Source organism: Dryobates pubescens, chromosome 17 (assembly GCF_014839835.1).
Source record: "Dryobates pubescens isolate bDryPub1 chromosome 17, bDryPub1.pri, whole genome shotgun sequence".
NCBI lineage: Eukaryota > Metazoa > Chordata > Aves > Piciformes > Picidae > Dryobates > Dryobates pubescens.
This window is the reverse complement of record NC_071628.1, coordinates 9,041,227-9,059,177: the sequence shown is the minus strand read 5'-3', so window position 1 is coordinate 9,059,177 and position 17,951 is coordinate 9,041,227. Positions and strand designations below refer to the sequence as shown.

General features: G+C 48.1%; 1 protein-coding gene across 3 annotated transcripts in view; it reads right to left on the bottom strand.

Moving 5' to 3' along the window:
- Window positions 1-2,409: 2,409 nt before the first annotated feature.
- MAP2K5 (mitogen-activated protein kinase kinase 5) overlaps window positions 2,410-17,951 on the bottom strand; it is a 173,366-nt gene continuing 157,824 nt past the window's right edge. For all 3 annotated transcript variants that reach the window (XM_054168818.1, XM_009903871.2, XM_054168817.1), the window contains one exon: window positions 2,410-4,304. In XM_054168818.1, the coding sequence (XP_054024793.1) occupies window positions 4,200-4,304 (105 nt within the window). In that variant the 3' untranslated portion in view covers window positions 2,410-4,199. The remainder of the gene's footprint in view (window positions 4,305-17,951) is intronic.

Genomic DNA, 17,951 nt, shown 5'->3' with positions numbered 1-17,951 from the left:
AGAAGAGCCTCTGCACAAAGATGCTTTGTCCCCATCAGCATTGAAGTCTTTCATAGGGAGCAGTGAAATGGCCTCCTGCTTCAAATGGTTGGACCTGATGATCTTAAAGGTCTTTTCCAACCACAATGATTCTAAATTCCTGTGAAAGTGAAGAATTTGCTGCTCCCATTCCCTGCACAAAGAAACCAAGGGTGTGGAAAAGTCACTGATGGCTTCTCTCTGAGCTGAGGAGAGTCTCAGCTCCTGCAGCCCCCTGACCTGCCTTCTCCCTCCTTTTCCTTACTCACCGAGGCTGCAAGCTTCCTGGGAGGTCCTAGGTGGATCTCCTGTGCGGCTGGATGCTGATGGCCTCCCTGGACTGTCCTGCCCAGAGGCAGCTCTGAGTTGAGAGAGCACAATCAGAGCCAGAGAGCTGAGCAAGCCTTGTGTCCCCCCTCGTGGCATCACCCCCTGCAGTCCCTCAGTCACCAAACAGTGGGCTCCCAGAGCTCTCCATCAGTGGAGTTTGCTCCTTGTGAGATTAGGGATTTGTTTTTCCAGCTAAGATCCAAATTTCCAGGTTTTACTTTGCATGCTTCCTGCATGGCAGAGGCCTCCAGAGGGTCCCTGTGGTCCATCCTTTTTCTATTGATGCCTCCAGGTAAACGTTCCCTGCAGGGCCAGAGAGCTCTGTGAGGCAGGAAAACACAAACACCTCTCCCACACTCATTAGGAAAGGGGACCTAATGCTCTTGGCAGTCAAAAGGATCAAGCAAAGCTGTTTCCAGTGATTTCCTAGTTGACACCAACCCACTGCTGCTCATTGCTGTCCCTACTCCATAGACACTAAGCCCAGGGAGCTGCTGGATGAGGGTGGGGGATACCCAGTGGAGCCCAATCTGCTCAAATCTCGGCCCAATTTTAGTGCCTTCCCCCCTTCCCCATGCTTTTGCCCCTTGCTGCTGATTGGTGGTGGTGAGAATTGGGCTGAAATACTTGAAATGAGCTCTGTGGGCACCAGAGGTTTGCACACAGGGCCAGGATGTGGGTTGGAAGGAGAATGAGGTGCTGTGCTGGGAGAACCCCAGTAGCTCCCAATGCAGCATTGGTCCCATGGGGACTCACCACACAGAACCACCATCTCCAAGGCAGGAGGTGGCAATCTGGGGAGACTCTGCCACTCAGGATGGGGGAAAAGCAGTGTTTTCTCCAACCAGCCCACTCCACCCTCTCATCCAGCCCTAATCTTCCCTCAAATGGTGCTAACTCAGCATTGGGAATGCAGTGGGGCAGAAAAAGTGCCACCAGCAGAATCTCTGGTTGCTTATCCTCCTCTTCTCCACACCAGATTTAAGGACTTGGGGAAGGAAAGACCCCAAAGGCCCCAAAGCTGGCCCTTGATTGCTGGATTGAGTGTACCAGTGAAGAAAGCAGGGTTGATCCATGTGCCAGTGATGACACTGCCAGCCCCTTAGCCAGATTTGTCACCTCCCCATCAGCTGGTGTCCTACACAGCCTCAGGGTGATGTCTTCCCCTCCTAACCTCTCTGCCAGGTAAAATGAGGTGGAAAGCCTTAGTTTTATGAAGAAAAGCTGAGGAATTTGGGGCTTTTTAGCTCAGAGAAGGGAAGACTGAGAGGGGAATCTCAATGCTAACAAATACTTCAAGGTTGGGGGCCAGGGAAGATGGGACCAGGTTTTGTTCATTGGTGCCCACTGTCAGGACAAGAGGGAGTGGGCACAAACCTGAACACAGGAAGTTCCATCTAACCCTGAGGAGGAAGTTCTTGACACTGAGGGTGGTAGAGCACTGGAGCAGGCTGCCCAGAGGGGTGGTGGAGTCTCCATCTCTGGAGTTACTCAACATCCCCCTGGACACCATCCTGTGCAACCTGCTCTAGGTGAACCTTCTCTAGCAGAAGGGTTGGATTAGATGATCTCCAGAGGTCCCCTCCAAGCCCTGCCATTCTGTGATTCTGCTTTACTGACTTTTTAACTAAATCCAGGGGAGAGACTTTTTAGCCAGAGCAAGCTAACGCAAGCTGCTGGAGATAAATAAATGGAAGAGCTGCCTACAGTCTGGCTGGCTCACAGGGAAGGAATTTGTCTCACTTTAGAAACAGGACCTGGAGGTATGAGGGCTGTTGACTCATTCATTGCACTGTTATCTGCCAGGGAGGTTGTGACATCAGAGCAATTAAGACAAACTTTAGTCTATAAGTTCATGCCTGCAACCTCTGTACTTCAAAAGAAGACAAACGATCCCTCCAAGGAAGGAAACAAAGTCTTTTCCAGCCTGCTTCCAGAAGAACATTTTGGATTTGCAGTGGTTCAGGAGGAATTTTTCACCAAATTGTGTTTTGTTTGCTGTTATTTTTTTCTTAAGCTGCTGGTATGTAACAAACCACCTGAGCTGTGTTGGGTGTTTCATTAGCAAAAGTTTATTTCTAATGCAAAGACAATCAAACAGAAGCCCCAACCTCCTCCTCCACCCTTGTCACACACTCCAGCCTTGCCCTTTCACCCTTCTCCTCTCTTCTGTGGGTTTTCATCCACATCTTAACCCAAGGACTGATCAAGTCTGTGTCAGTCTGTGGTGCAGAAGTGCACAGAAATGGCAGGAGTAGCAACCACTCAACAGGGACCTTGCAGCATTCATTCCTCCGTGGTGACAGCGACCCTGGAAGCCTTGGCGTGGCTCAGCTGCACCCATCCTGCAGCAACTCCAACATCAGAATCAAGGTAGAACTGGGAAAAGCAAGATGCTTCCAAGCAAGCCATGCATTGCTGTGATAATTAAAGTCCTGCAGCCTGTTCTCTGCCCCATGAGAGCACAGCTTGGCTTGGGCCTCTCTGAGCAGGCTCTGCTCCCCCACAAGCTTGTGAGGTGCTGCGTAAGCTTGTGTTGTGGTCCTCAGTTTCCAGGTGTGGCATGAGCAGAACCTCATCCCTCTGTGTAGCTGCTGTTTGCCAGCTCCCTGTGCACAGGGCTGCTCTCTCTTTGTGGTCAGAAGCCAACAGTCCATTTCAGTTCTGGCTCATACTCACCCTGCAGCACCCCTACTTCTGGGACAGCACTGTCCTCTTTCACTTCACCTCCTTCCACCTCAGCAAAACCTTAAAAGCTCAGAATCATTTTGGTTGGAAGAGACCTTTAAGATCATTGAGTCCAACTCTTAACCCATCACTGCCAGATCACCACCAAACCACATCCCTCAGCACCACATCTCCATGGCTTTAAACCCCTCCAGGGATGGTGACTCCACCACTGCCCTGGGCAGCCTGGACCAGGCCTTGACAAGTCTCAGGGGTAAGAAATTGTTCCTCATGTCCAACCTAGACCTCCCCTGGGGCTACTTGAGGCTCTTTCCTCTTGTCCCCTCACTTGTTCCTTGGGAGAAAAGCCTGACCCCCACCTGGCTCCAACCCCCTTTCAGTGAGTTGTAGAGAGCCAGAAGGTCTCCCCTCAAATCTCCTTTTCTCTAGGCTGAACAATCCCAGGTCCCTCAGCTACTCCTCACAAGACTTGTGCTCTAGACCCTTCATCAGCTTCACTGCCCTTCTCTGGACCTGCTCCAGGACCTTAATGTTCTTCTTGGAGTGAGGGGCCCAAAACTGAACCCAGTATTCAAGGTGTGGCCTCGCCAGTGCTGATCCCAGCCCTATTCCTGCAGAACCCTTCTGTATTCACGGGTCAGCCTGCACTGCTTGAGCATGGAGGCTCCTGGCACACAACAGTGTGGTGGTTGGTTTTGTTTCACCTTTAAACTCAGCATTTTCTGGCTGTCTGCACTTAAAGACCCACCTTTGAGCGGGCCAACTTGCCAACAACTCCTTACCAAATCTTCTGTGTCATCTGTAGAATAGCAAAAGACCTAACAGTTAAAAAATACTCTGGAGGCAGGAAATATACAATACATTCAATAACCAAAAAAATAGAGCTATAAAATACTTGCTTTAAGGCTGTGTACAGTTTAACTGGAGATAATCTGAGGACATTAAATTGCTCAGCAACAAAAGGTGGGCAGAAGATTCCGTAATGTGGTAGTGAGGGGAAAAGCAGCAACCAATATCCTGAAAGATTTTGTTGATGCTTCTTGGAAAATGGTTTTGTTGAAGTAAAAATACGATCTGGAGAGACCAGGAGTCCAAAGTGTGGGGCTGGTGCTGCCAGTCCAGGGGGAGCTGCTGCTTTGTGGGCTGCTGTGAGCCAGCCCAGCTCACTGTGGTCCTTGGGTTGAGCGCCGTTCCTCAAGCATCCTGCACACCCACATGGACACCACCTCAGCATTCCCATCGTTGTACTGCACGATGAAGGGGTGGCCCTGGGAAGGGGAAAAGGCAGAGTTAGCCAAGATAACACAACCTCCCTGTGCAACCCCCCCAACATTTGGGGTTTTAAAGTTGTGTTTCTTTGTTTTTTTAACCACATTGAAACACCCTCTGGTCAGGGTCACAGAAGACACAACAAACCAGTGAACTGAACCAGTGAACTCCTTCTTGGATCCATATTATCCGTGTAAGACTTGTGCTCCAGACCACTCACCAGCTCTGTTGCTCTGCTTTGGACATGCTCCAGCTCCTCAATGTCCTGGTAGTGAGGGGCCCAAACCTGAAGCCAGGATCTGAGGTGTGGCCTCACCAGTGCCCACTACAGGGCTACAATCACTTCCCTACTCCTGCTGGCCATGCTGTTCCTGACATAGGCCAAGATGCTGGTGGCCTTCTTAGCTGCCTTCTGAGCACACTGTGGATCAGCTGATAAAGAAATGAAAATAGACAGGTCTCCATGAGAAGCTCCTGTGGGAATTAAGTATGATGGAAAGAGGGGCAACTACAAAATATCCCTGGTCATGAATGAAACAGCAGCTGCAGGTGCTGGAAGACTGTGTCTTAGCCACCTCGGAAAATCAAAACAGCAGCTCAGGATGAAAGAAATATATGGCCTGCAATTTCAGCATCTGGCTTCAGCAGCTCATGCCTCAATCTGGCCACATTCCTAGAGATGGGAACATGCCATCTTCAGATGAATCTCAAATGAAGTATAAAAATCCACAGGAACCCAAGTACCGCAATTACAGAAATGACTGAGAGAAAGCAATCGCCAGGAGAAACCATCACGGATGATGAAAACCCCCACTCCAAATCACTCAGAAGCAGCTCACTTTTTGCAACACTAAACTTCATAGCTCTTGCAAACAATGCCTGACAGGAATCAGAGCAGATCTGCTGAGGAGCCTTTGGGGAGGGTGACGTAGTGGTGTGAATTGCCAGCGCAGGCGGCCCGGCGCAGCGGCGAATGACGGCAAGCGGCACACCGAGAGCGAGCCAGCACGGGGCTGACGCGGGGCCTGCAAGGCTGGTGGGTGACTGGGTGAGGGTGGCACTGAGTGGAGCAATGAAGCAGCCCCAGGCTAAACAGAGCACAGCAAATCCTCACGGCATCGGCTCCAGGCAATAAAAAATCCCACGGGCCAGGGCCGGCAAAGGTGGGAGCCACAGGAATCAAATACATCATTAGCTACAGGAGTTACGGAGGAAGAGTGAGGGGCTTTGGCTTCAGCTCTTTGGGATGGCTGGAAATCTCAGCCAGAACTTCTCAGGGAGAAGTCTGAGATCTTGAGAGTCCTTCTTCAGTGGAAGGGTTGTCAAGGCCTGGACCAGCAAGAGCTAAAGGGTGGGGGGCGAGAGGATGGGTCAGACTCTTTTCAGTGGGCAATGGGCACAAACTGGCACTCAAGAGGTTCCAGCTGTGTTGCCCAAAAAGAGGTTGTGGAGGCTCCTTCTCTGCAGAGATTCCAAACCCACCTGGATACTGCAGTCCTGGGCAACTTGCTGCAGGTGCCCCTGCCTCAGCAGTGGGTTGGACTGGATGATCTCAAGGGGTCCCTTCCGACATCCACCATGCTGGGATGGTGGGATTCTGTGAAAGGCTTATTATGAACAAGATGGCACAGAAGTAGCTGTTTTGTCTCTAAAACAAAAAACCAGTCAAGGACACGAGTGAGAACTAGGGAAAAACAAGGCAGAGCCCCCAGACAAGGAAGAGCAGATGCATTGGGGCAATTAAAAGGCAGCTATTAAAGCCAGGCCGCTCCTCCCATGAATCTCCTTTACGATGGAGAGGCTCCCCGCAGAGGAAGATGTCTCACACCCAGGATATATCCTTGCATTTATGCTCCTCACAACCCACAGAGGGAAACTGCAGGCTCTGCCAGGATGCAAACACCATCCAGCCATGCTGCTGGCCATGTTTGCTTTGTTTTGTGAGGCGATTCCACCAAACCCTGGGGTTTCACATGCTCACTTTTCTCCCTAGGAATATGACTCCTCAGATTTCCCAAGGGTTAGATTATATTGCTAGTGAGGAGGTTCTCCTCCCCTTCTACTTTCTCCTGCTGAGGCCACATCTGGAGTATTTGGTCCAGTTGTAGGATCCTCAGTTCAAGAGAGACAGGGAACTACTGGAGAGTCCAGTGGAGGCTGTAAAGATGCTGAGGGGCCTGGGGCATCTCTGTGAGGAGGAAAGGCTGAGAGCCCTGGGGCTGTTGAGCCTGGAGAGGAGCAGCCTGAGAGGGCATCTTCTAAATATTCAGCAAGAGCTAAAGAGTGGAGGGCAAGAGGATGGAGCCAGATTCTTGTCAGCGGTGCCCAGTGACAGGACAAGAGGTAAAGGTTACAAATTGGCACCTAGGAGGCTCCATCTGAAGATGAGGAGAAAATTCTTTGGTGTGAGGGTGCTGGAGCCCTGGAGCAGGCTGCCCAGGGAGGTTGAGTATCTTTCTCTGGGGAGATTCCAAACCCATGTGGCCATTGTGAGCCTGGGCAAGCTGCTGTGGGTGCTCCTGCTTTAGAACAGAGGTTGGACTGGATGATCTCCAGAGGTCCTTTCCAATCCCCACCATGCTGGGATTCTGTGATTTTGAAATACTCAGCCTTGAAAATACCTGGCCAGCACTCCATCCAGCAGGCTCAAGCAGCAGAAAAAGACATTGAAAAGCCACCACTCCTTGTGCACTGCTTTCCTTGTGAGCCAGCAAGCACACAACAGCTGGGAGCTGAAAAGGTCAGGCAGGACAGGCCCAGGGATAGCCCTGGAGTGAGTGTCAGGCAGCCTAATTTTGTCTGTCAACTCTGAAAGTGAGATAAACAATGACAAACCAGGCTTTTAAAATGAACTTGTCTCATCTTGTTCTCCTGATAAAGGCTACACTGCTCACGTTGCACTGTCCCACCAGACAGGTTAACTCTTTTCCAAGGGGAGTACCCTGCAGAGGGTGATGTAAATGATTTAAATATCTGACATGAAATTAAAAGGGCAGTGCCCTCCCCTGCACATGCAGCCCTGCTAATTCAAACTCAGTGCTCACAAACCATCAATCATTTAGCCCAGTCAATTAAATTGCCATTATTCAAGGGTAAAAGTTCACTAATTTAACCTAGCCATAAAATTCAACATTTTGCTTTCGTGGTCTTCTCCTCCAGCCTGAGGAATCTTCATTTCTGGTAAGAACCCAGCCAGAGCTTATTAAAACAGACTCTGCATTGCATCCTTGGTAGGACTGCAGACCCATGGGCCCTTTCCAGCACCACATGCAGCTCTGCTCTGGATCTGCTCACCAGCACTGAGGTAGGAATGATGGTGAGATGCCCAGGGGAGATGAAAGTCCTCTTGGACACAGCCTTAACACAAGGTCTGTGCATCACTCACAGCCCCAGATCTTGGCTACCTGAACCCTTTTAGCTATTTAGTGTAATACAGATGTAAAAGTTTATGCTGCCTCCCACACACAGGTCCAGGGAATCATAGAATCAGAGAATGGAGGGGGTCAGAAGGGACCTCTTCAGATCATCCAGTCCAACCCCACTGCCAAAGTAGGATCACCTAGGGCAGGTCACACAGGAATGCACCCAGACAGGTCTTGAAAGTCTCTATAGAAGGAGACTCTACAACCTCCCTGGGCAGCCTGCTGCAGTACTCCAGCACCCACACAGCAAAAAAGTTTTTCCTCACATTGAGGTGGAACTTTCTGTGTTCCAGTTTGTATCCACTGTCCCTGGTCCTATCTCAGAGCACCACTGCAAAGAGCCTGGGTGCTGCTTTCTTGTCCCCCACCTTTCAGATATTCATATTACTAATATCTCTTTTAAGTCTTCTCCAAACTAAACAGCCTCAGGTGTCTCAACCTTTCCTCATCAGACAGATGTTCCAGTCCCTTAACCAATCTCATAGCCTCCATTGGACTCACTAGTGTAAAATAGAGGGGGAGGAGAACCTGCCTTACCTGTTGGCCACACTCTTCTCTGTGCCAGGAATCACCACCCTGTCACTCCTCCAGATCTAAAAAGGAATTGGTGACTGACCAGTACTTCAGGTTTGGAATGTAGCATGTCACCATCCTGGCTAATGTCAGTAGCTGCCTGTTTCATTGGCCCTTTAACCCAGCCTCACAATAAAAACTTACTTGTTTTGGCCTGAAACTTTGCCAGGGGAAGGTTAGGTTGGATATAAGGAAAAAATTCTTTCCTGCAACAGGCTGTCCAAGGGAGGTGGTGGAGTCACAGTATCAGCAAGGGTGGAAGAGACCTCGAGGATCATCGAGTCCAACCTATCACCACAGACTTCATGACTAGAGCATGGCACCAAGTGTCACATCCAGTCACCTCTTGAACACCTCCAGGGATGTGGACTCCACCACCTCCCTGGGCAGCACATTCCAATGATGAAAGACTCTCTCAGTGAAGAACTTTCTCCTCACCTCAAGCCTAAACTTCCCCTGGCACAGCTTGAGACTGTGTCCTCTTGTTCTGGTGCTGGTTGCCTGGGAGAAGAGACCAACCCCTTCCTGGCCACAACCACCTTTCAGGTAGTTGTAGAGAGCAATGAGGTCTCCCCTGAGCCTCCTCTTCTCCAGGCTAAACAACCCCAGCTCCCTCAGCCTCTCCTCATAGGGCTTGTGCTCAAGGCCTCTCCCCAGCCCTGTTGCCCTTCTCTGGACACGTTCAAGTGTCTCAATGTCCTTCTTAAACTGAGGGGCCCAGAACTGGACACAGGACTCACCACCCCTGTGCAGGTGTTCAAGAAACCTGTGGCCATGGCACCTGGGGACACGGTTTAACGGCCACGGTGGTGTTTTGTTGTCCCTTTCCAACTGACAAAAACATTCTGTGATTTATTACACAGGAGCACAGCCAAACAATGCCCTGCCTTTACAAACTTGAACTCAGCCTAACAAAAACCACAGTAAAAAGATCCCAACTGTTGCAGCCGGCGCCGATGGAGACGGTGGCGGTACCCTCAGACAGCGTTTCAAATACAGTTTATTAGCCTGTGATATGAAAAGGGTATTTTTATTGCATGATATAATGCAGTGGGACCTTGGGCGCTCGGCAGAAGGACCTTGCACTCAGAAGTGTAATGAACCCAGAGTCCAAAAAACATTATACTCTACATTAACCTATCATTAATGGCACATTAGGGCTAGGGGCATTGCACGCTTGCTGGTCAGGGCTCCATCAGGACAGTATGGAGGAAACCACAGTCTTCACAGGCTTAAAACAAATAGAGAAAATAAATATTACTGATGGCTACAGGCTGCTTTAAGGGAAGCTCACTCTCTGCTTAACACAAGATTCTGAGGCCATTTTTTAAAGGGGGGAAGGGAGAAGACAATGCAGCAGTTCATTAGGCAACGTTAGAAACGGCACATCACTGCTCTGTAGCATGGAACATCTTCGTGGCACGTCACATGCAGCCACACAGAGCTTTTCCTGCATGAAATGTGGCACCTCTGAGCACTGGGGCACCTTCTAAGAACAGAACAAAACCAGGAAGCCTGCTCCCCTTCCCTGCCATTCCTGAATCCCTAACAACACTGGCAAGGCTTCTCTGGCAGTAGGAGTCGAGATCGAGGAAGAGCATGAAATCATAGAATCACAGAATGGTTTGGGAAGGGGCCTTACAGACCTGAAGGGAGGTTGTAGCCAGGTGGGGGTTGGTCTCTTCTCCCCGGCAATCAGCAACAGAAAGAAAGAGAGGGCACAGTCTCAAGCTGTGCAGGCTTGATCTTGGAAAGAAGTTCTTCACAGAAAGAGAGATTGCCCATTGGAATGGGCTGCTCAGGGAGGTGGTGGGGTCAGCGTCCCTGGAGGTGTTTAAGACTGGATAAGGCACTTAGTGCCATGGTCTAGTTGATTAGTTAGGGCTGGGTGATTGGTTGGACTTGATGATCTTGGAGGTCTCTTCCAATCTATGTGATTCTGTGATCATCTAGTTCCAACCCCCTGCCATGGGCAGAGATACCTTTCAGTAGACCAGGGTGCTCAAAGCCTCATCCAACCTGGCATCCACAGGGGGCATCCACAGCCTCCCTGGGCAACCTGTTCCAGTGTCTCACCACGCTCACTGGAAAGAATTTCTTCCTATTCTCCACTCTAAATCTCTATTCTTCCAGGTCCAATCCATTCCCCCATATCCTATCACTACAAGCCCTTGTAAAAAGTCCCTCCTCAGCTTTCTTGTAGGCCCTCTTCAGGTACTGGGTCAGCATCCTCTGACTCAGCTTTGCATAGCCCCATCACTGCCTGCAGGACACCTGGGACCTGTCTGCTTGCTACACCCATTTCCACCCCACCACATCTGAGAGCCATTTGTCAGAACCTCAGCCTGGGCCTGAAGTAACTCAGTGAAAAACATGACCAAAATTGTGACAGTTCTTATGCTTCTGGATATGCATTATGACAATTCTTACACTTCTGGATCAGCTGGGATGTCCCATGCCTTCCTCCACTGCAGGAGCTCTCTTTGATGGCCACAGGGCACATGTTAAATCAGAAGACCCTGGGTGGCAACTCATCCCTAGCTGGCTGAAGGAGCACAAGCCCTGAGATTCTGGAAAATAAGGACTTGGCTGTAAAGCAGCCCACCACAGTCACCATCCCAGATAGTTTTCCCACTGCTAGATATGTTCTGTGCTATTTGCAGCTCTTGTAATCAACATGAGGGGAAGTTCTTGCCCATTCATGTGTTTAGTGAGAGCACAAGTCAGCCCTCCAAAAGGACAAACATTAATCTCAGCTCTGGTGCTGTACTATCTTCCCAGGACCCCTGGAAAGGCAAAGTGCTGAGTAACCCAAATTACTGCCAGACTGACCCTGTGTCCCACTCTAGTCACCTCAGCATAGAGAAGATTTCATCACACTACCACTGCCTCCAGTAGTGGAGAATTTTACATCTAGAGCTCCTGCCTCCAAGGACAAGCCAAACAAAATGCTGCTCTAATTATCTGTGCCAGCTATCCACAAGGCCCATTTCTGCTCCCACAGCCAGGAATAGCAGTGAGGAATCCTCAGGCCAATACTCTCTTGCTGACTCCCCAAATACTGTTAATTCACAGGCACAGAAGGTGTCAGAGTCCTCCTCAGGGGCTTTCCTCCATCGCTCATGTCTAAGGCTTTAGGTGGGGTAAAAAGTCTGAGGGCTTTAAACACCTGTGCTGATCTGTGGAGACACAGAATATACACATGGGTGAAAAGACTGCAAGACATTATTTAAGTGTGATCTGGCTGGTGCATCTCTTTTTGCAGTTTTAGGATGTCTTGACCGTGGGAGGTGACCCTTTAAAGAAAAGAGTTAGTGCCTGAAGTGCTTGAAACAGCAGTGACCAGGAGGCCCAGCATGTGTGCCTGGAATGTGGGTCCCTCGTGTCACGCTGCACCAGCAAGATCAACACTTGCTTTGAGAGATGCTCTCTGCCAGAAACCAGAGAATCACAGTCTGGCTTAGGTTGGGAGGGGCCTTTAAAGGTCATCTAGTCCAAGCTTCCTGCAGTGAGCAGGGACATCTGCAACCAGAGCAGGTTGCTCAGAGCCTTGGCCAACCTGACCTTGAATGAAGCCTGCTTGTCTCTTCCATGAGGCACACGCAGTGGTGGGACTGCAGGCGTCAGCTCACAGCAAGTCTAGCCGTGAAGTACCAACTTCTCCTATGTACTTGGATGGCTGTGTTTGATCTGGGACCAAGTGTTTACTGGCCCAGTTCTCTCCCCCAGTTCTTATCCTCAGAACAGCGACTATTGAGGGCAAGGACTGCCTCTCGCTGCGCTTGGTGAGGAATTCAGCATCCCCGAGAGCCTCTTCCCCGCTGGCTGCTGGAGTGCAGTTTCCCATAGCAGGGGCCAAAGGCACAGTGCACCAGCAGATCTGCAGGAGCCTGCAAAGCTGTGGGTGGCACAGGGGGACGGAGGGCACAGACGAAAGAATCATACAGTTATAGACTGGTTTGGGTGGAAAGGGACCCTTAGAGGTCATCTAGTCTGACCTGCTGCAGTAAGCAGGGACAGCTGCAACCAGAGCAGGTTGCTCAGAGCCCCAAAGAAACTGACCTGGAATGGGTCCAGGGATGGCACATCTCTCACCTCTCTGGGAAACCTGGGCCAGAGTTTCATCACCCTCAGTGTCAAAAATCTCATTTCCAGCCTGAATCTCCCTCTTTTAGTTTAAACCATCACCTCTTGTACTGTCACAACAGGCCCTGCTCAAAAGCCTGTCCCCAGCTTTCTTACCAGCCCCTTTAAGTACTGAAAGGCCACCAGAAGATCTTGCTGGCGCCCAACTCTTTCAGCCTGGTCTCACAGTAGAGGTCTTCTAGCCCTCCCCATCATTGCTGTGGCCTTCTCTGGCTCTGCTCCAACAGGTCCCTGTCTGTGCTGTGCTGAGGACTCCAGAGTTGGCCCCAGCACTGCAGGTGGGGGTCTCAGTAGAGTGGAGCAGAGGGGCAGAATCCCCTCCCTCCACCAGCTGCCCACACTGCTGGGGATCAGCCCAGGGCACAACTGACTCTGCTCAGCACTCAGTGTTGGCTAATCTCCATTTTTTCACCCACTAAGACCCTCAAGTCTTTCTCAGCACCCAGAAAGTCACATCTCCACAGAATCCCCCATCCCCACGAGGACATCACCTGTAGCTTCTGCCAGCTCAGAGTGTGGAAAGGACCAATTAGCATGGAAGATGGCGGGGGGGCGGGCAGCAAGGAGGGCCAGAAAACCACATCCATCGGTGGCGTTTTCTGGGCAGAGACGAAACAGGGACAAGAACAAGATCCACAACAAGCAAAATCAAGTATCATTAGTCTCCTTGAAGTTTCTGCTCTCTTTCCTCATTCCTTGCAGCTCACAGCACGGCCCCAGCCTTGCTGAAGAGTTCCACGCAGCGTGCCGGGAAGTGGCGAGTTTTGTTTGTGGCGCGGCCTCCCTAACACACGCTGTAATTAAAACCTTGATTACTAAACAGTTTAAATATATGACAGACAATGCAGTTAAAGCCTACAGTTAGGTCAATATGTGATTTAGATTTGCCATTTAAAAAACTCTCATTTAAATTTTGCATACATTAATCACTACCATACTTCAATGTTCTGATATCCACCTGACTACACTATTAAAATAAAACTTGCTGCCCCAGGGAAATCCTACTTATTCTTAATTGTTTCGAGGCTTTGATGGGCTTTTAATCTAAGATTAATTTATGCAATTTTAAATAACTCTTCTTATGATTAATAAGCTTGAAAATTAAAAGGAGTCTAAAGCAATTATAATGAGCATTTGGTCATAACCTCATTAGGAGAAGGAGTGAAGGATACAGCTCTGGAATTCTTACAAGACTACAATTTAAGGTTACTTTCAGAGGAGTCAAACATAGTTCTTGAAATTGCAAAGGCAGATTAGCCTAGGTCAGTGTTAGAACTCCAGCTATCTAGATTAGCACACTAATGATTTTATCCCTCTGATGATATCTGAGATAGTGAAGAGAAGAGAAGAAATGTATCAAAGATAAATGGATGACGCTATTAAGCAGTGAAGTCTTGAAGCTGTATTTTTTGTTCGGCTTTTGAGTCCTCTTGTGGGGGCTGGTTGGGGTTTTTTTCCTCCCTCTTTTCCCTATTGTTTATCTATTTGAGGATTAACTTTTACCAATGCACTTGTGCTTTTTATAGGACAAAGTTAATTGCAAGTGATTTTTGGCTGCTTTAGCAGTTTTTGTTGAGGCACCACAATTCTGCTGAAGTTCACAGGATTTGCCTTCAAGTATCGGCAGTTCCCAAGCGTAATGGATGGACCGAGAGGAAGAACAGCTGAATTTAAACCGCAAAAGCTTAACTTGAAGAAGAACTGTCCACACATCACACCTCAATCTCCAAACACCAATGCAGTTCCTTCCATTATGATTAACCCCCTTTTCTTCCAACCTTAATGTGAAGCACTGGACAACAGCCATAACCAAAGAATGGTCTGGTGGCTCTAAAAACAGTTCTCACAGATCCCTCATGCACTTGACTGATATGTCCAGGCTGGGAACTCAACACCTAACTCAGAGCCAAGAGGGAAATTTTTTGGGGTCAGATTAGCAAGAATCAGTGCAGCTCCTCTGACTTCTATAGTATGAACTTGACTTCAAACGTCTCTATCCCCTTCTATTGCCAAGAGGGAAATTTTTTGAGGTCAGATTAGCAAGAATCAGTGCAGCTCCTCTGACTTCTATAGCATGAGCTTGACTTCAAACATCTTGATCCCCTTCTATTGCAGGTCCCCAGGGTGTGCATGAGCGCCTACCCAGATAGGTCTAATTTTAGCTGTTCTCTTCCTGTGGCACATACTAGTCTTGAATTTACTACAAAGTTTTGGTTTTGGCTGTGGCACAGAGGAGTCTATTTGCCCATCTGCAGATCATTCTTTCCACAGCAGTTTTGCTTTTGAGATTTGCTGTTAGAGCTGGTAATGGTGCTTGGCAGGCCTCTTGGTGCTCAACTAACAAACCCAGCTAGCAAAGGTATCTCTTTTTTCCTGTATTTTTTGGTGATGACTCTTAAAAAAACATCCAAGGCAACCAAAATACAGTTGAAGTATGCTTCTGCAAGTGCTGTGGAGGCTAAGAAGAGCTGTAGAAGAGGAATAGATAGAGTGGCCCAAGGCTGATAGAGTATATCAACATTAGCAAGCTGTCGACAACAGAAGCAGATCCACAGAGTGAAATGGTTGGTGCAGTGTTTCAGGGATAGAAGAGGTTTTACTTTTGACCAGTTCTGGTTTGCTCTGAGGACGCAGCACCCATGGAACTCATTAGGTGTGTGCCTGCAGCACATCTTCTGGTTTGGTTTAACTTGAAATCAATTCGATTCATGAGCTTCAAGACCTATCTGTGATGAGAATGAAGGAGTGGTAGCTATGAAAGAGCAGGAAAGTCACACCAAAAAGGCACACCTGACCTGAACTCTAATGCTGATGGAGATCCACCTGCTGAAGTCTCTTCAGCTTACACCTCACTGCCAGCGTAGGAACAGTTTCACTGACACCAACCAGAGCCTGTCAACACAGTAAAAGCTGATACAGTGTTTCCTTCAAAGAGAGACGGATTGTTCCCTTGGGAAAGAAGGGTGGAAAAATTGGTTGTTTTCTCCAAGTTTTGAGAAACTAGTTTCTACTGAATGGGGAAAAAACCCAAAACACTATGCAGGAGTAAAGTGAAATAATCTTCCAAATGTTTTTCACCCAAACCTTGGAGTAGAAAATGCTGTATGCATACACGTATGCACACATATACACTCTAGCAGCAATGAACAGAACAAAAAACCACTCAGAAAATGATCTGGCTGGAAGCAAAAAGGGAGACTGAAACAGCTCACACTTTGCTAGCAATTCTGTGATGAAGTTTCTGCAAATGAACAAGTTGTTTCTGAAGTTCCCCACATGTTATTGCATTACCTGCCTATACTCCACCTGCAAAATCACATCCCCAAGTCTGCCAGGTTAAGTAAAGAGATTAAATAAAGCAAGTATGAAACGATCAAGAAGGAATATATCGTCAAAGCACAGTATCTCAGAAGCAGAAAAAGCTATGGTACGAAACAACGTCCAAATAAACGTGCAAAGCCCTGCTGAAAAGACAGAGGAGGCAGCGAAATATATCACCACTAGTTGGCTTGGGATAAAAAAAATAGATAAATTCCTTTGAATCTCTCACAAGGTCACTGAACGAATGACTGAGGCCACAAAAACCATTTCCATCCTCAGAGCTGTATTTTAATGCCACCGTCCCCTGCTGGGAAGCCCTTCCCGGGTGGAATGCACAGCTCTCCACAGCCACGCAGGCAGACGCCAGCGACGCCGTCCCGATTTACACCAGCCAAGCTTTTTACCCCAGCGTCTCCCGTTCAGTCCAAACGGGCAGATGCACGTTTATGGGACAACGAACTTTCCCGTGGCTGCAGCTCGTCGTGCTTCGCTCTCGCAGCCTTAATAAACCTGCACATTCCCGCGCTGTGGCAGCTGCCTTGGGTGGGAGGCTCCAGAGAAAAGGCTTCAGCTCTTTTTTTTTTTTTTTCTGCCTTCCCCTTTAAAAAAAATAAATAAAAAAAATCATGTTTAATTTAAAAATTAGGAACTGGAGCAGGCTGTGAGCACAGAGGTTGATTGAAACAAAATTTAAATTCCTGTCAAGCCCATTTAAACACAGGGGCCCTTCATAGACAATTAGCTGCTCCCTGTGAATGCTGAATAAAGTCGGGCCTGGTCACTGTTAGACGAGAGCAGGCCTACTGTGAGGAGCTGGAAAAAAAATTAACTAAAATCAGGCTGTATGAAATATTTAGCCTCCCAGTTTATCACAGGGGTTTGGAAAGTGTAAACAAGACAAAAATCGATTCCTCGGTGCCCTCCAATCAATCCCCCAAAATGGTTAGGGCATCTGTTTCTGCTAAATTTTGTTTACTCTGGCAGATTTGCCTTAATTGCAGTTGTTTATCTCCCATTGTCCCCGGGGCCCTAATCTCCCGATTACTAATACTTAACACTCATTTCACATCTAAAAGCTACTTCTAATCCTCAACAGGTTTCTGGGGCTCTTAAAATTATTGAAAGGAGGGAGACTGGGAGATGCAACCTCTTTGTGAGAGGCACATTTTCCTATCTGCTACCAGCTGGGCCCAATCGTCACCAGGGATGGCTGCAACAAAGGTGCTAAAAGGCTCTTTCACAGGCCCTGCTGCTCTGCTGGGAGGGAAAAAAAAAAGAGCTTTGATGGGAAGAAGGAGGGGGAACAAAACAACAAAAAAAAAAAGGCAAAAAAAAAAAAAGGCCCAAACAACAAAAAAACCACCCCTGAACAAGAGGGCTATAACAGTCCAGCCAAATAAAGTTACTGTCATAATCAAAGGCTGTCAATCACAATGAAAATCCAATTAAAAAAATCTTTCAGTGCAGCCCTCTTCAGTAGAAAAATGTCCCCTATTTAAATGCGGTTTTGTCAACTGCACAGATTAGAAAGTACTATTAATTGATTTTTTTTTTTTTTAACTACTACTTTAGGCCCTGATCCTCCAGCTGAATTTCTGTGGATGCAAGAATCAAGCGGCACAAATCTGATTAAAGGGATTTGAGGCATAATGCACACAGGTCACTAAGAAGCCATATCTGTATCTCCTGCTTTATATTCTGCTTATTCATAGGCGATTACTACTCTTATTTAATACTGCAGGAGTGTCTTGAGGTGCCAATCTGAGTACAGAACCTCCAGTGGCTGGCAGCAATTTTCTTCTGTGCAGCATCTTTGAATCAGTTTAAAATTTGGGTTTTATTACACAAATAAATATCATACGTAGATTTCAGCAGCTGCCTGTCAGGGTAAATTCATTGGTGAATCTGGAATCACAGAATTGGTTAGTTTAGAAGAGACCTTTAAGATCAAGCCCAACTGCTAACCTGAAGAGAAGATTGTGGGAATGAAAGATATGCCTCTTATTTTCACATTCACAAGATCTCTAAGACTATCAAGTTCAACTGTCAACCCAACACCATACCCACTAAACCATGTCCCAAAGTGCCATGTCCACAGCTTACTTGACCATCTCCAGGCACGGCGACTCCCACCACTGCCCTGGGCAGTTTTGGATCTGTTAACAGAATTTTTTGTTGTTGTAG